The sequence below is a fragment of the Anser brachyrhynchus genome, assembly GCF_964034855.1.
Source record: "Anser brachyrhynchus genome assembly, contig: SCAFFOLD_368, whole genome shotgun sequence".
In the NCBI taxonomy this organism is placed as follows: domain Eukaryota; kingdom Metazoa; phylum Chordata; class Aves; order Anseriformes; family Anatidae; genus Anser; species Anser brachyrhynchus.
This window is the reverse complement of record NW_027663668.1, coordinates 1-24,133: the sequence shown is the minus strand read 5'-3', so window position 1 is coordinate 24,133 and position 24,133 is coordinate 1. Positions and strand designations below refer to the sequence as shown.

The 24,133-nt window shown below is 47.1% G+C and overlaps 1 protein-coding gene and 1 long non-coding RNA gene across 4 annotated transcripts; both read left to right on the top strand.

The window, feature by feature from the left end:
• The first annotated feature begins 369 nt into the window (after positions 1-369).
• Positions 370-10,158, top strand: LOC308187063 (zinc finger CCCH domain-containing protein 11A-like). 3 transcript variants are annotated; one of them, XM_080609216.1, is made up of 5 exons: positions 375-4,914; positions 5,139-5,258; positions 5,952-6,075; positions 6,520-7,956; positions 8,372-9,838. In XM_080609216.1, the coding sequence occupies exons 1-4, from the start codon at positions 4,861-4,863 to the stop codon at positions 6,621-6,623; spliced, it is 402 nt and encodes a 133-aa protein (XP_080465342.1). In that variant the 5' UTR covers positions 375-4,860; the 3' UTR covers positions 6,624-7,956; positions 8,372-9,838. The 3 variants fall into 3 exon arrangements, 1 of the variants encoding a protein (XP_080465342.1); XR_013944441.1 differs by adding an exon at positions 9,847-10,158 and having other exon boundaries at positions 370-4,914; positions 5,139-7,956; positions 8,372-9,636; XR_013944442.1 differs by having other exon boundaries at positions 371-4,914; positions 5,139-7,956; positions 8,372-8,482; positions 9,220-9,834.
• Positions 10,159-10,683: 525 nt separating this feature from the next.
• Positions 10,684-13,706, top strand: LOC308187065. The gene is made up of 2 exons (XR_013944443.1): positions 10,684-13,229; positions 13,344-13,706. It is a non-coding gene; the product is annotated as an uncharacterized lncRNA (long non-coding RNA).
• The last annotated feature ends 10,427 nt before the right edge of the window (positions 13,707-24,133 follow it).

Genomic DNA, 24,133 nt, shown 5'->3' with positions numbered 1-24,133 from the left:
TCCCAAGGGAGACTGGTTCTTTCCCTAGGGAGGTTCATGTCTTCTCTAGGGAGGTGCCTGAATGCTCCTTGGACATGCTCGTGTACTCTGGGGAGCTGCTTGGGTACTCCTAGTACAATATGGTTGGGTGCTCTGGGGAGATGCTTGGGTGCTCCCAAGATGGGGAATGGTCTGCGGAATGTTTGGCTGCACCTTAGAGCACAAAAATCTATCCCCTAATCACACAAAGCTCTGCCCCAGGCACCCAAGCATCTCCCTGCAGCACAGAAGCACCTCCCTGCAATACCCAAGCACCTCATTGCACCTCACACAGGAACCTTCCCACCACAGTCCTACATCTGACTGGAGAACCCAGGCATCTCCCCAGGGCACCAAAACACCACCTGGGGCACACAAACATCCCACTGGACATGGGAAGCACCTCCCTTGGCACCCAAGAGCTTCTGAGGGCTGCACAAGTACCTACCAGGGTCATTCAAGTATGTCCCCGTGCTCATGCACGCACCCCCCCAGGGGACACAGATACCAAAGAGCAGGAACTAAGCATCTCCCCACAGCACTCCAGCATCTCCCTGGAGCCAAGCATCACACAAAAAGCACCCAACCATCTCCCTGGAGCACCCAAAATCCTCCCTGGAGAAACACAGCTTTACCCTGGATCAAACTAGCCTCTCCCTTGGGCACACAACCACATCTCCTAGGGTACACAAGCATCCCCAAATAGCACTCAAGCATTTCTCTGGAGCCACCAAGAAACAGCCAGGATCACCAATCCATCTTCCTGAGACATCCAAAAAAATCTCTGCATCACCCAGCTGTCTTCTTGGAGAAACCAAGCATCTCCCTGCACACCCAGGGAGCATCTGGACACAGCAGCTAAGAAGCCTGGGGAGCACCCAGATTCTTCTTGCCATAGCCAAGAACTTCCATCGAGCAAGAAAGCAGCTCCTGAGTCCCGCGGGCACCTTCTCAGGCACCCAGGCATCATCTCTGCACTGGGATGAGCACACAAGCATCTCCTCCCCACATTGGTTCCTGGACCATTCAGGCTCGCACTGCACTTCAGCCCCTGCTCCATCGCGCACTCACCTCCCTGTCCTGCCCTGCTCTGCCCTCTGCTGCCTGCTGCCAGGGGCTTCCATCCCGACTGGGGCCTGCCCCCAACCAGGGGCCTTTTATCCCGACTGGGCTACCGTGTCGCGGCCCCACTGTGACGCCTAGGTGACACAGCCACCGCTGCCCCGCTGCCCATTGTGACGCCTGGGTGACACATTTCCTGCGTCCCATTTCCCTGGGACAGCCAAACACCTTGCTGGGGAACACAATCACCTCCCTTGAAGACCAAAGATCTCCCTGGGGGACCCAAGCATTTTCCCAGGGCATGCTGCCATCTCCTCAGGGCGTTCAAGCACATTCCAGGAGCACACTTCTGGGTTTTTCTGCTCTTCCATGTGAATTTTTGCCCTGTGAAGGTGGTGTACTGAGCTCTTTTCTTACCAACAAATAGGTTTAAAAGCAGTTACAGCAAGGATGAGCTGTGCTAGCAGGAGGCTCTTCTGTGCTTTGACCATGGGAAGATGAATGGTTTACCTATGCACCGTTAAATATAGTTTGACACCTAGCACACAACACTTGCAGCCTGTGGGGTGCTTTAACAAGCAGGTAAATCAGCGGAGACTGTTTTGCAGCAAGGCTGATGCTGGGTGATTAAAAAGCCGGGTCACAACAAGGATTTATGCTGTTCTTTCTTGCTTGTCATCCGACTGTCCGCTTACACTGTTCTTAAAATAAAAAACCACCAAAACGGGGTAAGCATCTTTAATACCTTTATTATAAATGGAAGGCACAAAACAGGCCAGCAACAGAGACTGTCCAAGAGAAAGACTTTGTGCTTTATAAACAAACAAGAAATTACCCTTAGGTAGGTGTGATAATCCTTCCCTAATGCATTTTTTGGAGTGCAAAAATATTTTGTTCCCTTCTTGCTCTTCTCTCCAGGACAAAGGCAGAATAGCCAACTGGAAAGTTAGACCAGGGAGGTCAGTTTGTTCCATACTGAGAAAGACAAGCCTGTAAAACAAACTAGGCAGGTTTTCTTTGGACTAGTTATCTTCCTTCAGCAAAGGCAAAGTTTATGACACTTGTTGGCATGTATTTCCAGACCCCCAGCTACCGTGACTGTAGTGCATCTGTAATTCTTTTGTACAAAAAGAGTTCAAAATCTCGTAACGCAAAAACTTTACTAGCACCCTGGAGAAAAAAGAAATCTAAAAATCTTGCCAACTTCTATTACAGACCTGCTGAGTGCACCAGAGTTACTCATTTTTATTCAGGCTTTCAGGGGCTAGTTCAGTTGGTTTCTATTCAGCACTTGGATCGCCATATTGGCAGATGTCAGTTAAAAAAAAAAAAAAAAAAGCTTTGGAGATCTTTTTTAAAATGAGACTGCTTTTTATGGCATTTAGGGCTGTGAGGTATCCTTGGTTTTTGCTTTCTTCCCATTCCTTAGACCAGATCCATTCATATCCTGAACAGCGTTCTGGGTCTGTTCAGGAAAATGGAAGGCAACAAGCAAAATGATGAGCTCCTTGGGCATTCAAAAGAGCTCAATCTGGGAAAGATTTCAAGTCCAACTTCCATGCTAAGGAGCACCAGTAATTTTTAGAAGTAGATGCAGAGGAATCTGCATGGCACTAAGTGTGTTTCTGAAGGTGCTAAAGGTCAGAAGTGACGATTCCTCTCAATACTAAAGAAGAGAAGGAAACCTTGCACTTAACTACTGTTTTTATTCCCTTTGTCAAGCAGTCAAAACCAACAACTAATACGAGAACCCAACTTTTCCCCTCTTTACTTTAGATTTGGGAAAATTCCCTGCCAAAATAATACTTCCTGGAAAATTCACTAGTGTTTGTGTGAGTAAAAGGTTCCAACCTTTTATTATTAATTTGTAAGAACTATTTCATCCGCTTTTGTCCAGAAGAGTCAGAAATAATTTGCACAGAAATGTGCAGCATTTTAATGAAAGGATTCAGAATCACTCTAATTTGAACTTTATCTGGTCTGGTTGCAGGTTTTATGACATTTAGTGTCTTAAAAAAAAAAAATCAAAATATCTGACTTCACATCAGAGAAAAAAACCTGCTTGTGGCTAAATAAAATCTGTTGCAGCTCTGGTCATTGAAAAATCATTGGCTGTTAAATTGGACCTAAGTCATCTTTTCTAACCTTTCATGATCTTGCAGCAATGGATGATGATGGATATATGGATTAGGGAACAGCACGTGATGGCAAACCTGTGGTATTTGCTACAGCGCAGAAAGAAAACAAATTGCTTCCAAAAAATCAAACTAATTCAAAATTCTTGGTATCATGCAGCCATGCCACTGGCAAAGTGAGCATTGCCCTGCCTCTCAAAGCTTGCTGTATCCTTGATCTGCTGTCTTCCTGCTGTTAATTGATTGCAACTCTACGTGTCTGATCAGGGCTACGAGTTGTTCTCCATATGGATACCATACAACATATACTGTGCACGCTTGTGTGTATAGATATGTTTATCCTGTATGCATGTACATATGTATGCATATTTGTGTGCTGGCCCCCAGATCACTCATGGTATAAAGCATTGGCCTCGAAGGCATACTCATCAAAATATTTGGTAGATCCTCCATTTTTTTCTAGTTCCCTCAAAATGAGAGAGTTTTTACGCGCTCTCTGTGTCAAAAAGGCAAAACTTCTGATTTCCACTGTCGCTCTCGCTAACTTTCTATCACTCACTCCTCGTGTGTGTGTCTAAACACATATGTGTGTATGCGTATGCACATTTGTGTATTTCTATGCACTGGTGTGTTTTTTGCTGTACAGGTAATAAAGATGGGGAAAGGTTTTAGTGTTTTCTTAATAGGTGAAGAAATCTTGAAGACCAGAGATTGGAACATACTGAATTTTGAATTAAAAAAAAAAAAAAAAAAGTCAAATTGTCTGGCTGTGGAAGATGGAGCCTCATTTTTGCAGCCACTTTGAATCACGAGTTCATCTCTAAATGCACTGGGTTTTTTTGTTTTTGTTTTGTTTTGTGGGGTTTTTTTTTGGTTTTTATTTTTTGAAGAGCTAACTAACCCTGGCTGTCTCCAGTCTGAGAGAGTGTTCAGATGGACTTGCTTCCTCCATTAGTTATAAGCTGTTTAAAAGCACATCCTATGTTTGAATTGTGGATGAGAGGCTCCCTTGGCAAAGTGAGGAGGCAAATTCTTCCTACCCCTTTATCATTAATTCACGGATTCAGTGTTGGTTCGGCCTCTAGGAGAAGTTAACTGGAAGTCTTTGAAGATCGATAACTTTGCTGAGGTTGTCCAAGTAGGTGAACTCGAAGACTCACAGTGACTGGAACATGCTATTTAATGCGTCATACTGCGTTCTGTAGAAGTTACTCGTAGCCATAGTTGATCATTGCCTTGCATGTATGATCAGGTGGTTTTTGAAGAAGTGACTCCATTTTCAGGCTTCCGGATGTGCTCCAAGGCATATTATTGAGGACGTGGAAGAGAACACTTGCTGACAAAGCTCCTGGCAGCCTTACAGAACTTTAGTTTAATATTGTGTTAGTTCCCGTAACAGCTGATTTCAAGGCATTGCTCTCCTCAAGAGACTAATTTGATGAACAGAAGAAAGCTGGAAAAATGCTTGTTACTCATTATTTTTCACTTGTTGGTACTTTGTTTAGGGTTACTTTTAAAAAGAAGATTTCACTGATCACAAGCCAGTGGAAGACTTTCAGCCCAAGCAAGGGTGAAGACAGCTCTCTCCAAGAGCAGAGGAAGTCCCTGTGGAGAGAACCCGAGCTTGTTATCAGAACTTGTCGGCATGTCTAAACAAGGAGACGATTGCTACTTCTATTTCTATTCTACCTGTACCAAGGTATGGCTGGGTTTCTTTTGCTTTGCTTTGCTTTGGTTTTTTGTTGGTTTTTTTTTTTTTCATTTTTTTCAGGAAGGGGTAGAGTAGGAGGAGGAGGCACACTGGTCTTTGGTTAACGTGATAACCAGATAGATTCTGAATTCAATCGTAGCAACCTGAGGCAGTAGCATGGACGTTTTTGAGGCTGTATTATATTTTCCTTGTTGGTTTCCTTTTGGTTACAGGGAGACAACTGTTCCTTCCGCCACTGCGAAGCTGCTCTGGGGAACGAGACAGTCTGCACGCTGTGGCAGGAGGGTCGTTGTTTCAGGAATGTCTGCCGATTCAGACACATGGAAATTGACGTGAGTGCCTAAAGATGTGTTCTCAAAATAAATCAACAAAAGCATTTTTCAGTGCTGTAGGTGTGCTGATTGTGCTTTTGCAGGATACATCTTAGCAAGATTTTCTTTTATTAGACGCCGACAGTATTTTCTCAACAGATGCAGAATAACCGCTAACTAGAATGCTAAAAGCTGCTGGAGCAGGGGGGTAATAAACAGGCTGTACTAGCCTCCTGAGAGCAGGCTTGATAATGATCTATCAGGTCTCTTGTGTCCCGGAGTCCTTCAGATAATGCTGTTCTAGCTGCCTGGGCTAGGAAGCAGTGGGGAAAGTTAAAGGTGCAGAAGAACGAAGTCTCCGAGAAGTAGTTCTGGATAGAGTTAACGTAGGCAATTTAAGATGTTCTTTTTCCCTCTGAATAATCCTAGTATAATCCTAGGTGTATTAGTTTAACCCACCCTAAACTGATGTCTGAGAGTGCCTGTCTTCTCAAACTGAATGATGACAAGGCTAAACGTGCATAGTGGTTACAGCTTCTGCAAACTTTGTGAATATGCCCGGAAATACTATACTTCCGTGATAAACTGACCTTTGGAATGATGTTTCAGCACTGTATTGTGACAGCCCTATCGCTGTCGTGACCTGGAACTGTGCATCTCTTTGCAAACCTTAGGTGCATGTTATCACGAGCTTGTCTTTCTTTCTGTCTTCAGAAAAAGCGCGCTGAGATTCCCTGCTACTGGGAGAAGCAGCCAGTAGGCTGTCAGAAAGCCAACTGTGCTTTTCATCACGCAAAGGGACGTTACATCGATGGAGTCTTCTTACCACCAAGCAAGAGTGAGTTTAGGTCCTTTTTCTTTAAGTATTGAAGAATTAATTTTGCATATTACTTAGTGGGTGCCAATAGTGTAGGAGACATCAGGTAACCGTCCATTTGTGAGTGCAGGAAAAGGTCTGCAGTCCTAGGTGGTCAGCTAAACCGAGTGTACTGCTGCTGTACTGCTGGTATTTGTTTTCTGCTTTCATGCTCAGCTTCTCTCTGCTTTGTGTGATATTTGCCTTGCAGTTTGCTTTCTGTTGTTTCGTCCTCTGCTGGGTGGTAGGGAGATGTGTTGTTGTTTGAAGGCAAGTCATTGTTCACGGTGTAAACAGTGGCGGGATGGGCAAAAGGAGATGCTGAATTCATTGTCTGTGCAGGTTATCTGCCTTAGCTACCATCTTCGTGCATTGTGGTCAAAGTTTTAAACTGCCATATTACTGATGATCCTCCTCTTCCTCTAGCTACACTGCCAAGTCCGCCTGAGTCCGTGGACGATGATTTGAAAGTGGCTCAGATGTCACTGCAGCAAAACAAACTTTCTGTCCAGTCCAATCCCTCTCCATAGCTAAGGCGGGTGATGAAAGTGGAAAACTCGGAAAATGTCCCAAGCCCTACACACCCTCCAGTTGTAATCAATGCTGCAGATGATGATGAAGATGATGATGGTGAGCATGGTTTGGTTCTTGGAAGGAATTTGTGCTGTAAATGATTGTGTAAGTCTTTGGTTCTTGGAAGGAATTTGTGCTGTAAATGAATGTATAAATCACAGATGACCTGAGGTCTGACTAGCGATAGGGCAGGCAGTCCGCTCAGGTCACTGGTGGCTTTGTCTGGCAGTCAGCGGACAGAACCTGAAATGTTGGAGGAAAGCTTAGAACCACTCTTGGCTTTAGCTCGTCTGTTGTGTAAAGCTCTATGTGAAACTAGGAAGGAAATTCCTTTTTTTTTTTTGTCTGAAGAGTAATATGTTGTGTAGTAGTTAAAGCTGCAGAGAGAATCTAGAGTCCGAGATGTTTTGTCCTAGGGTAGTCTACTTACGAGTTCATCAGGTCAGTGTAGCTGTATTAAAAAAAAAAAAAAAAAAAAAAAAGCTTTTTTATAGGAACCATGGACTGAAGTGTCATTGCATGAGCTACATAATCACGAACAATCTGGCCTATGCATAACTGAATAGATTTTTCCCCTTCAGACCAGCTTTCTGCGGAAGGAGAAGAAACTAAAACTCCCGTCCAGCAACCAGCTGAGGAAGGCCAAAATGGATTACGGATGATTTCCACTCGGAAAGCCAGTGCTACTACTGCTAAACAAGGTATTCCAGCACCTGTAGTAGGATAAATCGGAAGGAGAACTTGACAATTAACTCAAAAGCAATGTGGCGTAAAAACACAATAGAATGTAGGGGTGCTGAATGGACTCGGTTATTTCCATGATCTCATTTCTCCCTGATACCATCATGTGCCCATTGGGTCAGAAAGTTGAACTCCTTTTCTTTCCTTTTGGAGAACAAAACAGGGTCACAGCATGGAGTTTAAACGGCTGCACGTGCAGCCTGGCAACCACTGTTGAAAGCCATATCTAACGATAGAGGGATCTAATATCACGTAAATGGATTAAAATTAAAACTACAGCTTTTACCCTGAAGGGTGAAAGGAGGGGCAAAATGCCATTGATTCTATGGTTGTTTCACTTGTGAGGAGTGTTGACAGGCTTTATTCTAAATACTTCTGAAAGTTCCTGAGCACTAAGAAGCCTGAGGATCTGTGGTCCTCAGTGAGTGCCTCTAAGCCTTTGTCTCATTAACTGTTTTCTGTTTTCAGAGGACGGTCTGAATTTTGGAATAAAAACACTTGAAGAAATCAAACTGCAGAAAATGAAGGAAAAAACTAAGAGACACGGTGGTGAGTTAATATTCCCTACTTTCTTACCCTCTTTACCTTCATCCTGTGTGATGATTTTTCTTTCAAAAAAAAACTCTTCCAGTAATACCGGGTAGCTGGCTATGCTTTGGTGAATCCAACTATTTGCCAAAGAAGTGAAATTTGATTGGCTTCAGAATGGCAGGTGATGGTGGCTGGGAGCTGCTTGAGGGATAGACTTCCATGTTTAGCTGGGGGCATCGAGCAACCTGATTCTCAGCCAGCTGGTGTTCTAGATGGGAATTCCAAGGGCAACCAGAGGCAAATTAGTCACCTCTCTTATTTGCATGCTCTGGTCACTGTATGTTTGACAGTAATGAATAATTAAAGTGTTTTATTCTTCGTGATAGTTTTTTCTGTTTGGTAAACTTCCTTATGTTTTGCTTGCTCTGAACAGAAGGTCCTTCAAGATCTTCTCTTCCTCCCGTCGATTCTATGATTTTTCCTGCTCCAGAAAAGGAAAATGTCCGGACAGTGGTGAGAACTGTGACACTGTCTACAGAGGAAGGTAATAATTAATGCTTTTGTTTTGATTTCATTACTCCTAAACTGGAAAGTTAAGCAAGAAGGAAGGCAATTCACCCCTGTTAGCCTCCTGGTGCTGCCGCCTTCTGTTCAAAACATGCTTTTATGCTGAAAGTCCCTGGTTGTACTGGAAAGCTTTGGTGCTCAGGTTAAGTGCAGTAGCAGGAGAAAGAAAAAAATGTGTCAGTATGCAAATAGGGGGATAACTGAAAAACAGGAGAGTAACGAGAAGAAAGAGCTCTAGAGGACAGTGCTATGTAAGAAGCAATTTCTGAAGCTTTAAAGAGGCTGACAGTGGCACGTGTGGACAGTAGTGCGATAGGAGTCTGTGTATAAATTATATTGTTTAGAGTTGTGCAAATTCCTTTGAAAGGGAAAGAAGTGAAGAAGTACTTCTACCCATAGACATTCACCTTAGAAAGGAATATTTCTCAGCATTTGTACCTAATAATATTCTGCTTGCTTATGCAGCTCTGTTCTGCACAAAGTATAGCTGTCAAGCAGACTCAGATTCATTCTCGACTACATTCAGCTGGAATTTGAGGCAAACACTGAGACTATGGATACTTTTTCTAAGTTAATTATAGTTGTAATATGAGTTTGTGTGGTTTAGCTGTCAAAACAGTGTCTTGCTGGGTTTTTTTGGACATGGGCTAACAGTATACTATTTCTATTGGCTACTGGTTTCTATGAAATAGAAAAATTTTACTTTTGTTTTAGGGGAGGAACCTGTGGTTCGACTAGATCTTGCTGAGAAACAAGGAAAACGGAAAGCCTCCATGGGTAGGAACTTTTTATGAGCTGTTATTTAGGTGCCGCCTTCTCTATATGACTGCATTGAAGAGTATTTTTGACGTGTGAGAGGAAAATGCGTTGCAGTGGAGATCTGTGTTGACTGCAGAAATGGCAAAAAAACCATTTAGCAGCTGAAAGGCAATTTTATGAAAATATGCTTGAAAAATAGAAGCTTGTGGTTGACTGTTCTCAAATCTTCCTGCAAAGAAATGTTCTTAAAATATTCCTTGTTTTCTCTGTCTGAAGCTGATGTAAGCGCCCTTCCCGTGAAGCGCAGCCTTGCTGAAAGGCTGGGGAAGAAGGTGGAGGTTCCGGGAAATGCTGACAAAGCACCAAAGAGAGGTACAGCTACTAAACAGGCATCTGGATGTGATTCACAGGTTTTGTATTTAGGCTTTCTGTTTGTCCTTTTCCTGCGATGTTTCTTTTTGCATGTTGGCTGAGGTCTTAATCACCGGGATTCAAAGTTACCTTTCCTGCCTTGTTTTTGAATGTGAACACAAAGTTGACGTTTATGCAGCCTCCCTAATTTGGTCTTTTTCTGTTTTGCAGTTCAAGTTCCCAAGTCTGTGAAGGAGAGACTAGGATTACCTTCTCAACGGACTAGTACTGCAAAAGGTAACAACTGGCTATTAAATATACTTTCTCCTTCTTCCTTTCCGTGAACTTAGACCGTTTTCATACAGCCCTAAAAAGGAATTCAAATGAAAACAAAGAACTGGTTCCTCTTGCTCGAGTGCTGAAGCTCTTCTGACAGCCACTATCAGAAATCTGGCTCTAGGTGTGTGTTTATTTTCCGCTTGTGCCTTGTCAAGGTTTTAAGCTGCTTCTGTGAACCATCATATACAATTAGAATAGAGCCACTGCCGGGAGCAGGAATTTGAAATGCAGTCTGAAAAAGTAATCAAGTAAACCAGCATTTCTGTGTAGCAACTCTCTCTGGATAGGGCTGGTCTTCAAAATACAACAAGTGGCTCAGAGGAGGAGGAGAATGTTAGGCTATTGTCCTAAGATGCGTTATTGGGAACGCTCAGGCTTAGTTTTCCTTAGTACTGTGACAAATTTTGGAGACTTAAACTATTGTTGGACTCTCTTTAAATGTTGGTGCTTCTCATTTCTTGATGATGACAGGGAAGGCTGCTAAGCCAAAGGGAGAGATCCATGTGAAAACACTGGAGGAAATCCGTCGTGAGAGAGCTCTTCGAGAATGTCAAGCCAAAGCCCAGGCTGAATGGCATGGTAAAACCAAAGATCCCAGCGCAGGGGCAAAAATTGAGGGTGAGCCCAAGAAGCAGAGTGTGCTCACTCTTTCCGGGCCCAGCAAAGTGCAGTCGAAGGAGCCGGCAGGTAAAGCCAAGCCAGAAGGAGAAGTGCGTGTTAAAACCTTGGAAGAAATAAAGCGTGAGAAAGCTCTGCGGATGCAACAGAGTGGAGGAAATGTGCCAGCTCCCCCAGCACAACCTGGACCTGCCCCAGCCGGGCAGAAATCGTTATGGAACACAAAGCTATCAGGTAATAAGATGCTTTAATACCTGCCCCGGTGAGGTGCTTCCCATATTGAGCAAGTTCCGTTTGCTCAGGATCTGCTTTGCTTTTTCCTTCAATGCGGAGGATAAAAGAGTTTAAGGCTACAAAGTTCAAAGGCAAAGAAGGGCCAGAACATGCAACCATGTCTGTTTTCGTTAATTACGTGATGGTATTCTGTATTTCCCACTAGAAAATTAACACATTGAGGGGCTTTTTAGTCTAATTTTGGTATTCTGTTTTTTTCTGCCATCTGTTTATGGTATCAAGTCCTCCCTGCGTTGAGTTCAAGTTCACCTTCCTCTTTGGCATGTGTTGCTTAGCTTGACACGTGTATGTGTTTGTAAAGCATGCATCAGCGTCTTAATGTGGGGGGCCAGTTTCTGTCAAAAATGACAGAGGATCAAAGGCCTCGTTGTTAAGATTATATCAACTTTGTAAAATGAGATTGTGTGAGGGAGATAAGGAGGGCTTAAAGGCTGCATGCACTGCACATTGTAGCCTTTCTCTCTGTCTCACGGGACACGAGGAAATAAACACACAAAGAAAACAAGTACCCAGCTTTCTTTCGTTTCTTCTCCTGCCAGCCAGACGTTAGGTCAGGAATGGGAGACTAGAATATGACTCTACAAATTTGGATTTTGGAGAACAACTTAATAGATTTTGTGGGACATCACTGCAGGGGAGAGGAAGCTGGTACAACAGTTGCATACACTCTCTTGTCTTACCATACCTGCTGCTTTTCCTTTCCTAGAGGGAGCAAGACTTTAAATACAAAAGCTGTCAACATTTGTGAATCTTACTAGACTTCATACAACGTCTTAGAGTATTGCTTGCACTTGGGATCGCTCTGTGTCTGAGTTTCCCTCGTCCTGGATTATGATTTACTGTAGCTATTCACTTTCTTTGTTCCTTTGTATGGATTGTTGGTAGACGGAGTTTACTATGTGGAAGATATTGCTGAGAATCCAGGCAATGGCAGTGTAATTCTGCTGGCCAAATACAGTTAACTGTGTAGACGGGCCGTGGAAATGAGGAAGAGAACGTGGATTTTTCATGAGGCAGAGCAAGACTGTATCAGTTCTCTCTTCCTTTTACTCTAGCCAACTTTAACATGTTTGCGAAGCCTTGGGATGGGAAAGTCGCTTCCCCCAAGAAGAAGGCACTGAAACGTAAGGCACCTGGCAGTTTTCCCTCTGCTGTAGCAGCTGTGAAACCACGGACTGCCTCTGACGCTGACACAATGGGACCTCCAGCCAAAAAAGCAGCTATGGTAAGGACAGGGGCTAATGCAGAAATGGATCCCTTGTAAAATTTATATCCTCCTCTAGGAGAAAAGATGGAAAACTCAAATGTTCTACAGGCCTTCTGTTTCCTTTTAAATCCAGTAGCTGCCTACAGAATTCTTGTAGTACCCTTCCATATTTATTAGGTTAATGGCACTATTTACTTAGTCCTCTGTGATTCTGTGATTTCTCTGGTGTGGAGGATTTTGTCCATTAATGCTGTGTTCTTAAAAGACACAAGATCATTAGTAACCTCCAAGTGAATATTAACTTTCTTCAGGAGCACCTTGGTTTTGTATTTTGGCTAAGGCTCCGCAATGCCAGAGGAGAAGCAGCATGGAGGAAAAAGCTAGTAAGGAATCTTTTACCCATGAGTCCTAAATACTGTTTTGCTGCTTTCTAGGCTGTTCCAGCCACGCTGGAGCACGTCCCAGCCACCAGACTTGAAGAAAATCCCCAAAACAGGTGATGACCACAACTTGTTCTTTTTCTCAATCGGAGTATATCCCCAGTGAAACATAAGTTCTGTCACACGTGGGGAAAAAAGGAGGGTTCTGAGATAATTAAAGCCCAAATCCATCAGAGGAATAAGTCACGTGAAATGACTTTCTAGCAGCTAGCAGGAATGCTTAATTAGACTTACTTTCTTTAAATGCTGCAAGTCGGTACAGCTTTCCAGTGACTTCTTGCTCTGTCTGAATACCTAAATGAGGATGAGGTGAAGTTCTACTTCCTTGTGAGGTGATAAATGATGAGTAGTGTCCTCTGCCTTTTGGTCCTCAAGAATGCCACCCGAACAAACATACCAGGTGACAAGAGTGCAGGGAGAGCAGAGGGAAGTGATGGCTGCAGATCAGCTTCCTGTAGTGGGGAGCAAACTCTGCTGAGTGTGCCGTGGGAAAAATGACTAACTTAGTAAACAGATATTTGCAGATGGAGATTTCTTAATATTTTTACAGGAAAATTAAGCAAGGTGGCAAAGTGCCTCTTGCTACAAAAATTGAACCATCTTTGCTAGACTCCAGGTGCTCTGGCTTCACAGAGAAACCCCCAAACTGAAAAATGTACCTGCTAATATATTGGGCTCTAAATGTAGCCCTGGGTTAATTGAATAACAATCCCTGGGTAAGATTGAAGTGCAGGAGGGGTTGGCTACGGTTTTAAGAGCCGGTTTGCAGAAAAGGGATTTCCCGTTAAGAAATGGCATATACTGATTGTTCTCTTCCTTGCTCTGCCAAGACCTGAAGCACATCTTGGAAGCCAGGCAGAATCCGTGGAGCCAATGGAGTTCTCAAGCTCGACTTCAGCTTCTTCCCAGCTAGAAGAAGCAAGGACACGCCGGCTGAGTTCCACAGGCAACGCGCCCGTATCTGTAGACGAGGATTTAGAGACGCTACTTTGGGAACTCTCAGACGGCATACTGGAAGCCGAGCTCGACTTGGACCCAGGGAAGGATGAGGATGACCTCCTCCTTGAGCTTTCCAAGATGATTGATGATTGAACTGCATAGTCCTATGGTATATTAAAAAAAAAAAAAAAAAAAGAAAAAAAAGAAAACAACTCTTCTTCTTGTTGGATACCCTGAGGTGATCCTTTTTCTAACTGAGGCTTTGCAATGAGACTTAAAGCACAGTTGGAACTGGTAGAAATTGGCAGGATCTGCACTCAGTTGTCCTAAGTTTCCCTGCTGGTCAGAGTTAAGGTCTTGTGCATGGTTCCGTAACTATAGGTGGCTACCTTTGATATCAAGAGGACAAAGCACTTGTTTCTTTTGGCACAGAAAGATGTCCATCGGCACGCTGTGGTGGCTGTGAATTGACGTAGTGATGGAGCGATGCTCTGAAGGCTTAAACGGAAAGCTTCTTCCTTCCGCCCCCCTTGGCACAGCTCGATGTTGGGCACATTGTGAAGCCTGGGTGTTCTGATTTCTCGGACAGTTGATACCCAAATCCCGGAGTTACTATGTCAACTCTTGACTTTTATTTGTGTATGCCATTGTTTTGACTGTAATCTTTTCAGATGATGAAGCTGTAGGGGCGGGAGGGAGCAAAATAATTATTCTAGTGTTGTGGACCAAACATGCTGCCAGGAGTGGTGGTGGTGGGGTCAGCCCACCCGGCCTTACTTTCAATTATCAGGGATGATAAAATGGTGTGAAAAGCAGCAGCTCTGCGATACGGCTACGCTACCCCCACTCCCTTCTCTTGTGCTGTACCAAAGTTCCCCCAAGCTTTGGTTGGTGCTTTTTGCTGGTGACAGTAGGACTCCAGGGCGAGTAGTTGGGACTCTCCTGCAGTAACTGGGTCAATTAAGGGTTGGTTTAAGTGCCTCCTGGTTTTTAAAATTGCTCCCCTGAGCTGCTGGCTCTGCTGCCTGCTACAGCAAATGTTCGGGTGCCATCAGCGTCGCACTTGGGCGTGGGCACTGACCCTGCGGAGGAGAGCTGAGACTCGCGTGTATTGTGTACCCTGCCGCCAGTGATCGTTTTCCCCTAGCAGATCTATTTTGAATCATTTCCCTAAATTTTAGAGGAACTTTAGGCTCTTTGTGCTATGATTTGTGAAGCTGTAGGGGCCCTCAGGCATTTGCTGCTGGCAGAGGAAAACCGCTTGTCGAATTTGTTGTAAATACTTTCTGTTTGGACAACAACGCCTGTGTGTGTGTGTGTGTGTGTGTGTGTGTGTGTGCGTGCTTTGACGACCCCCTGCGACGCCCCAGCTCCGCGAGGGAAGCTTTGAAGCGGCTCTGGGAAAACCTCTGCGGAAGAAACCGCTGCTAGTGACTTGCGGAAAAGGGACTCCACAATCAGTGAGATTGTAAAGTAGGTATGTTTATTCAGCGCTGGGCAGCACGGGAGGTCGTGGGCATGAAGATTGATGACTCTTCCTCGTCACCGCTAGTTGACCTCTTGTCTTTGCACAGACTCAGTTGCTCCTTGGCTCTTGTCCATCTGCAGGACCAGTTTCTCCCAGTTTCTTAAGACAGGCTCACTCTCTTATGAGGAGACTGACCTTGGTAAGGGGCCCAAGGCTTCTTGCTTTAGTTAATTGGCACAATGCACCATAGTTAGCAAAGACGCTAAGTAGCATCCTAGTTTAACGCTGTCAGCGCTCTATCTCTACTTGATAAGATTCTCCTAACTCCCTCTCTCACTGGAGCCCACGCAGCCCTCCGTCCTGCCGAAGGACTTCACGGAGACTTCTGCCGGCTCCGGGTGCCTGCACACAGACAGAAATGGCTTTGAGAGAAAACAATCAGGAGGAGGAGAGCTCAGAGACTGCGGCCGGCTTCGGCCACCTTCCCCTCGCTTTCCCTCTCCGTGTTCAAACCGAGCACTGTTCTGCCGTCAACCTTCGCTGCCTCTGCCCGCGGCGCTGGGCTTTCGCGTGTGCCATTGCTCCTCTACATATTTTATCCTTCCTTTTGTAAGGAATGGTCCAGCAATTCGTGTCACTAAGGGATTTGAAGGGTTAACATCGAGGCCCGGGTCTAGGTGATAAGAGAACAAAGGGGTTTTTAGGGAAAAGTGCTGACTACTGCAGGGGATGTTGCTAGAGTTTCTGAAATCCAGCGCAGAGGCTCCCAAACGAGGAGGAAGGGGGAGCTGAAGGACAATTGAAGGACAAAAGCCTGGGAGGAAGACAACCAGCATTCAGCCCGAGCAAGCCCCGAGAGACCACCAGAGACTGGTACGCAGGCGCCCCTGGGAGGGGTTTCGGATTCCGGAAACCAATTCTAATAACCCTGCCTCTTCTCGAAGTAGTAATGAATATGTATTAGCCTGGGAGCATCAAAACCAGCCGCCTTACGTAACAGGTGTGCGTCCTGGGGGAGCAGAGACTCCCGGCGCACCCAGCGCTGCTTGCTTGCCTCTATTCGTTTAATAAATTGTAAACTTTGATTGTAATCCTATTTGGATTTATAACAGCCATTTATAACACTTTTTATATTTGTATTTTATTTAAGGCTGTCTTGCCCCCCTCCCCCCCCAGCCTCGCTGCTTGCCAATAAAGCTGGCGCAGGGGCTAAGGGATTTGAAGGGCCTGCTTGTACACCTTTGGGGACTGCCTCTTTTGGGGGGGGGGGTGTTAGGAGCTGCTTGTATACTTTTTTAGGCATTCCTCTGAGAGGGGGTTGGGAGCTTCGTGTATACTGGGGGGGGAGGGCCTCCCTCGAGGTGGAAGGGGGGGGGTTGGAGCGTTTCTACACTGTAGGGGCCTGCCTGTACACTTTTGGGGCCTGCCTTGGAGGGGTTGGGAACTGCTTGTACACCTTTGGGGCCTGCGTCTGCGCGGGGCGGGGGGGGGGTTGGGGGGTCGGAGCTGGTTTTAACCTTTCGGGCTTGCATCTGGAGGGGGTTGGGGCCTGCCTTTGGGGGGGTGGTTGTGAGCTGCTTGTATACTGTAGGGGCCTGCTTGTACACCTTTGGGGCCTGCGTCTTGGTGGGGGTGGGAGCTGCTTGTACACTGTTAGGGCCTGCCTTGGGGGAGGGGTTGGGGCATGTGCCTTGGGGGCATGGGGTTGGGAGCTGCTTCTACGCTGTAGGGGTCTGGGTCTTGGGGGGTTGGGGCTGTTTGTACACCTTTGGGGCGTGCCTCTGGGGAGGATGGGGAGTTGCTTGTACACCTTTGGGGCCTGTGTCTGGGGGGGGGTTGGGGCCTGTGCCGGGGGGGTTGGGAGCTGCTTGTACGCTCTAGGGTCCTCTGGCAGGCTTTGGGGCCTCCCTTTGAGGGGGGCAGTTGGGAGCTGGTTGTATACCTTTGGGGCCTGAGTCTGGGGTGTGGGGGCTGGGGCTGAGGCCTGGGGCCTGGGGCATGCATCTGGGTGGTGGTGGTGGGGGGTCCAGTTCATGGGGGGGGTGGGTTGGGAGCTGCTTGTGGACAGTTGGGGTCTGCATCCGGGTGTGGCTGGGGCCTGCTTGTAGACTTCTGCAGCCTGTGTCTGGTGTTTGGGGGCTTTTCTGTAGTGTTTGGGGATTGCATTTTGGCTTTGGGATGTGTCTAGAGCTTCTGGGGCCTAGCTGTAGTGCTTGGGGCCTGCGTCTGGGGCTTTTCTGTAGCATTTTGGTAGCGTGTTTGTGATTTGGGGTCTGTATCCAGGGTTTTGCCTTTTTTGTAGTTTTCAGCTTTGTGTCTGTTTCTTTGTTGGTTGCCTGGGGTTTGGGGTTTGGATCATTAGTCAGTGTCATTAGCGTCGGGGGGTTGATATGAAGGGTTAGGGTTGTGGTTAGAGTTGTTAGGGTTAAAGAGAATAAGGATTTTAGGGTAAGGGGATCAAGGTTGTGGGAATAAAAATGTTTTTGCACAGAGTTACATCGTTTAGAGGGAAGGAAGGTGGTATTGATATATGCTTGCAGTGATAAGAAAGCTTAACAGACAACCTTGTAAAATGCAGACAACCAGAATCCTTAGAGCAATTGGGTGGAAATCACGGTGTAAGAAACATTACCACCTCAAAGAGGAAAACAGTCAAGAAAAAAATAAAATTGACTAGTAACAGGCCAGCAGCTGTGTATTTTCTGTGAAGCACTGGATAGATTGTGAACATGGATTACCCAGTCAATGGGGAAACTGGGGAGGGTCCTGGTCACCGAGAGGAAAAAAAAATTATATAAACTGTGTTATGGAACTAGTAGGTGGCTTGTGGGACGCCTGCCATTGCAATCGTGAATAAAAATGCTACCTCACTGAGATACTTGCCTGAGCCTATGGTATTGGTTACAGAGTGTTTCTAATAAGGTGTTAGGGTGTTAAGGTTTCAGGGCTAAGGCACTAGGGTTGGGTTTCAGGGTTAGGGTTTCCAGGGTTTAGGGTTAGGATTTTAAGGTTGTTAGGGTTGGAGTTATAAGGGTTAGGGTTTGGGGGTTAGTGTGTTAAGGTTTTAAAGTATTTTGTGGTTTTAGTGTTGATAGGGTTTTTAGGGTTAGGGTCTTAGGGTTTTAGTTATGGTCAGGTATTTAGGGTTAGGGTTTTAAGGTCTTATTTTTTTTTTTTTTAAGGTTAGGGTCTCCAGCGTTAGGGCTTTGAGAATCTTTACGTTTTGGGTTAGGGTTTAGAGGGTCTTAATTTTTAGGGTTAGGGCTTTTAGGCGTAGGTCTAGTGTGGTAAATTTTATCGGGTTAGGACTGTAAGGGTTTTTAGGGTTAGGGTTTCTAGGGTTTGTTGGGGTAGGGGTTAGGGTTAGATCCGTGGGAGCCGTAGTGTTAGGGGTCAGGGTTCTTAGGGCTAAGGCCCAATATTAGGGTGGAAGGCCAAACTAAGGGGGGAGCCCCCCCCAAAATTGAAGGGTCGAAGCCCCAATTTAGGGGAAGAAACGTCAAAATTGTGGGGTCCCCCAAAATTGGGCGGAAGAGCTCTTAATATTGGGGGAAACCCAAAAAAGGAGGGTGGGGGAGTCTAAAATTGGGGGGACCCCCCAAATTGGTTGTGTCCCCCCCCAAATTGGTTGTGTCCCCCTCAAAATTGGTTGTGTCCCCCCCAATTAGGGGAGGAACCCCCAAAATTGGGTGGGCGAACCCCCATATTGGGGGGGCAGAACACTTAAATGGAAGTGTGAAATTCCAGAATTGAATGTGGACCCCCCAGAACAGTCTTCAGGGGTTTAGTGTGGTAAATTTTATCGGGTTAGGGCTGTAAGGGTTTTTAGGGTTAGGGTTTCTAGGGTTTGTTGGGGTAGGGGTTAGGGTTAGATCCGTGGTTGCCACAGCGTTAGGGGTCAAGGTTCTTAGGGGTTAGGCCTAATATTAGGGCGGAAGGCCAAAATAAGAGGGTGGGAGCCCCCCCCAAAATTGAAGGGTTGAAGCCCCAAGTTAGGGGAAGGAACGTCAAAATTGTGGGGTCCCCCAAAATTGGGCGGAAGAACTTTTAATATTAGGGGGGAACCCAAAAAAGGAAGGTGGGGGACTCTACAATCGGTTGTGTCCCCCCCAAATTAGGGGAGGAACCCCCAAAATTGGGTGGGCGAACCCCCAAATTGGGGGGAAGAAGACTTAAATGGAAGTGTGAAATTCCAGAATTGAATGTGGACCCCCCCCAGACCTGGGGAGGAATCCCCAAACTTGGGGGGGACCCCCAAAATTGGGGTTAAAGCCCCAGATCCCGGGGAGCTAAGCCCCAAATTAAGGGAAGGAACCTCAAACATGTGGTGAGAACCCCAACATTGGGGGAAAGAACCTTAATATTAGGGTGGCAGGCCAAGAAAGGATGGTGGGGGCCTCCAAAATTGTGGGGGGCTTGGAACTGGGGGGAATCCCCAAAATGGAGGGGGAACCCCAAAAGTAGGGGGGGGGCGAAGCACCAAATTAGGGAAGGAACCCCAAAATTGCGGGGAAGAACTCTGAAATGGAGAGCTGAAAACCCGAAATTGAGGGGAAACCCCCCAAAACGGCGGGAAAACCCTCCATAAACACGAAACCGGTAATGTAACAGAGCAAAAAATGGCGTCCTACGGCACGCTGCGAGGCTCAATTTTCTGGGGAGTGCTGGGAAATGTAGTTCTTGGCCACCGGGTTTCCGGGAGTCCATATTGTTTTCCCAGAGCATGCCGGGAGATGTAGTTCTCGGACACTGGGCTTCCGGGAGGCCATGTTGGTTTCCCATCTTTGCTAGACTCCGGGTGCTCTGGCTTCACAGAGAAACCCCCAAACTGAAAAATGTACCTGCTAATATATTGGGCTCTAAATGTAGCCCTGGGTTAATTGAATAACAATCCCTGGGTAAGATTGAAGTGCAGGAGGGGTTGGCTACGGTTTTAAGAGCCGGTTTGCAGAAAAGGGATTTCCCGTTAAGAAATGGCATATACTGATTGTTCTCTTCCTTGCTCTGCCAAGACCTGAAGCACATCTTGGAAGCCAGGCAGAATCCGTGGAGCCAATGGAGTTCTCAAGCTCGACTTCAGCTTCTTCCCAGCTAGAAGAAGCAAGGACACGCCGGCTGAGTTCCACAGGCAACGCGCCCGTATCTGTAGACGAGGATTTAGAGATGCTACTTTGGGAACTCTCAGACAGCATACTGGAAGCCGAGCTCGACTTGGACCCAGGGAAGGATGAGGATGACCTCCTCCTTGAGCTTTCCAAGATGATTGATGATTGAACTGCATAGTCCTATGGTATATTAAAAAACAACAACAACAACAAAAAAAAAAACCTCTTCTTCTTGTTGGATACCCCGAGGTGATCCTTTTTCTAACTGAGGCTTTGCAATGAGACTTAAAGCACAGTTGGAACTGGTAGAAATTGGCAGGATCTGCACTCAGTTGTCCTAAGTTTCCCTGCTGGTCAGAGTTAAGGTCTTGTGCATGGTTCCGTAACTATAGGTGGCTACCTTTGATATCAAGAGGACAAAGCACTTGTTTCTTTTGGCACAGAAAGATGTCCATCGGCACGCTGTGGTGGCTGTGAATTGACGTAGTGATGGAGCGATGCTCTGAAGGCTTAAACGGAAAGCTTCTTCCTTCCGCCCCCCTTGGCACAGCTCGATGTTGGGCACATTGTGAAGCCTGGGTGTTCTGATTTCTCGGACAGTTGATACCCAAATCCCGGAGTTACTATGTCAACTCTTGACTTTTATTTGTGTATGCCATTGTTTTGACTGTAATCTTTTCAGATGATGAAGCTGTAGGGGCGGGAGGGAGCAAAATAATTATTCTAGTGTTGTGGACCAAACATGCTGCCAGGAGTGGTGGTGGTGGGGTCAGCCCACCCGGCCTTACTTTCAATTATCAGGGATGATAAAATGGTGTGAAAAGCAGCAGCTCTGCGATACGGCTACGCTACCCCCACTCCCTTCTCTTGTGCTGTACCAAAGTTCCCCCAAGCTTTGGTTGGTGCTTTTTGCTGGTGACAGTAGGACTCCAGGGCGAGTAGTTGGGACTCTCCTGCAGTAACTGGGTCAATTAAGGGTTGGTTTAAGTGCCTCCTGGTTTTTAAAATTGCTCCCCTGAGCTGCTGGCTCTGCTGCCTGCTACAGCAAATGTTCGGGTGCCATCAGCGTCGCACTTGGGCGTGGGCACTGACCCTGCGGAGGAGAGCTGAGACTCGCGTGTATTGTGTACCCTGCCGCCAGTGATCGTTTTCCCCTAGCAGATCTATTTTGAATCATTTCCCTAAATTTTAGAGGAACTTTAGGCTCTTTGTGCTATGATTTGTGAAGCTGTAGGGGCCCTCAGGCATTTGCTGCTGGCAGAGGAAAACCGCTTGTCGAATTTGTTGTAAATACTTTCTGTTTGGACAACAACGCCTGTGTGTGTGTGTGTGTGTGTGTGTGTGTGTGTGTGCGTGCTTTGACGACCCCCTGCGACGCCCCAGCTCCGCGAGGGAAGCTTTGAAGCGGCTCTGGGAAAACCTCTGCGGAAGAAACCGCTGCTAGTGACTTGCGGAAAAGGGACTCCACAATCAGTGAGATTGTAAAGTAGGTATGTTTATTCAGCGCTGGGCAGCACGGGAGGTCGTGGGCATGAAGATTGATGACTCTTCCTCGTCACCGCTAGTTGACCTCTTGTCTTTGCACAGACTCAGTTGCTCCTTGGCTCTTGTCCATCTGCAGGACCAGTTTCTCCCAGTTTCTTAAGACAGGCTCACTCTCTTATGAGGAGACTGACCTTGGTAAGGGCCCCAAGGCTTCTTGCTTTAGTTAATTGGCACAATGCACCATAGTTAGCAAAGACGCTAAGTAGCATCCTAGTTTAACGCTGTCAGCGCTCTATCTCTACTTGATAAGATTCTCCTAACTCCCTCTCTCACTGGAGCCCACGCAGCCCTCCGTCCTGCCGAAGGACTTCACGGGGACTTCTGCCGGCTCCGGGTGCCCGCACACAGACAGAAATGGCTTTGAGAGAAAACAATCAGGAGGAGGAGAGCTCAGAGACTGCGGCCGGCTTCGGCCACCTTCCCCTCGCTTTCCCTCTCCGTGTTCAAACCGAGCACTGTTCTGCCGTCAACCTTCGCTGCCTCTGCCCGCGGCGCTGGGCTTTCGCGTGTGCCATTGCTCCTCTACATATTTTATCCTTCCTTTTGTAAGGAATGGTCCAGCAATTCGTGTCACTAAGGGATTTGAAGGGTTAACATCGAGGCCCGGGTCTAGGTGATAAGAGAACAAAGGGGTTTTTAGGGAAAAGTGCTGACTACTGCAGGGGATGTTGCTAGAGTTTCTGAAATCCGGCGCAGAGGCTCCCAAACGAGGAGGAAGGGGGAGCTGAAGGACAATTGAAGGACAAAAGCCTGGGAGGAAGACAACCAGCATTCAGCCCGAGCAAGCCCCGAGAGACCACCAGAGACTGGTACGCAGGCGCCCCTGGGAGGGGTTTCGGATTCCGGAAACCAATTCTAATAACCCTGCCTCTTCTCGAAGTAGTAATGAATATGTATTAGCCTGGGAGCATCAAAACCAGCCGCCTTACGTAACAGGTGTGCGTCCTGGGGGAGCAGAGACTCCCGGCGCATCCAGCGCTGCTTGCTTGCCTCTATTCGTTTAATAAATTGTAAACTTTGATTGTAATCCTATTTGGATTTATAACAGCCATTTATAACACTTTCTATATTTGTATTTTATTTAAGGCTGTCTTGCCCCCCTCCCCCCCCAGCCTCGCTGCTCGCCAATAAAGCTGGCGCAGGGGCTAAGGGATTTGAAGGGCCTGCTTGTACACCTAAGGGATTTGAGGGCCTGCTTGTACACCTTTGGGGACTGCCTCTTTTGGGGGGGGGGGGTGGGGGGGTGTTAGGAGCTGCTTGTATACTTTTTTAGGCATTCCTCTGAGAGGGGGTTGGGAGCTTCGTGTATACTGGGGGGGGAGGGCCTCCCTCGAGGTGGAAGGGGAGGGTTTGGAGCGTTTCTACACTGTAGGGGCCTGCCTGTACACTTTTGGGGCCTGCCTTGGAGGGGTTGGGAACTGCTTGTACACCTTTGGGGCCTGCGTCTGCGCGGGGCAGGGGGGGTTGGGGGGTTGGAGCTGGTTTTAACCTTTCGGGCTTGCATCTGGAGGGGGTTGGGGCCTGCCTTTGGGGGGGTGGTTGTGAGCTGCTTGTATACTGTAGGGGCCTGCTTGTACACCTTTAGGGCCTGCGTCTGGGGGGGGGGTGGGAGCTGCTTGTACACTGTTAGGGCCTGCCTTGGGGGAGGGGTTGGGGCATGTGCCTTGGGGGCATGGGGTTGGGAGCTGCTTCTACGCTGTAGGGGTCTGGGTCTTGGGGGGTTGGGGCTGTTTGTACACCTTTGGGGCGTGCCTCTGGGGAGGATGGGGAGTTGCTTGTACACCTTTGGGGCCTGTGTCTGGGGGGGGGTTGGGGCCTGTGCCGGGGGGGTTGGGAGCTGCTTGTACGCTCTAGGGTCCTCTGGCAGGCTTTGGGGCCTCCCTTTGAGGGGGGCAGTTGGGAGCTGGTTGTACACCTTTGGGGCCTGAGTCTGGGGTGTGGGGGCTGGGGCTGAGGCCTGGGGCCTGGGGCATGCATCTGGGTGGTGGTGGTGGGGGGTCCAGTTCATGGGGGGGGTGGGTTGGGAGCTGCTTGTGGACAGTTGGGGTCTGCATCCGGGTGTGGCTGGGGCCTGCTTGTAGACTTCTGCAGCCTGTGTCTGGTGTTTGGGGGCTTTTCTGTAGTGTTTGGGGATTGCATTTTGGCTTTGGGATGTGTCTAGAGCTTCTGGGGCCTAGCTGTAGTGCTTGGGGCCTGCGTCTGGGGCTTTTCTGTAGCATTTTGGTAGCGTGTTTGTGATTTGGTGTCTGTATCCAGGGTTTTGCCTTTTTTGTAGTTTTCAGCTTTGTGTCTGTTTCTTTGTTGGTTGCCTGGGGTTTGGGGTTTGGATCATTAGTCAGTGTCATTAGCGTCGGGGGGTTGATATGAAGGGTTAGGGTTGCGGTTAGAGTTGTTAGGGTTAAAGAGAATAAGGACTTTAGGGTAAGGGGATCAAGGTTGTGGGAATAAAAATGTTTTTGCACAGAGTTACATCGTTTAGAGGGAAGGAAGGTGGTATTGATATATGCTTGCAGTGATAAGAAAGCTTAACAGACAACCTTGTAAAATGCAGACAACCAGAATC

Coding starts and splice junctions, on each gene's coding strand:
- LOC308187063 (XM_080609216.1), top strand. CDS start 4,861: ATGTCTAAACAAGGAGACGATTGCTACTTCTATTTCTATTCTACCTGT. Junction 5,259..5,951: donor TCAGACACATGGAAATTGAC/GTGAGTGCCTAA, acceptor TTCTGTCTTCAG/AAAAAGCGCGCTGAGATTCC. Junction 6,076..6,519: donor CTTCTTACCACCAAGCAAGA/GTGAGTTTAGGT, acceptor CTCTTCCTCTAG/CTACACTGCCAAGTCCGCCT.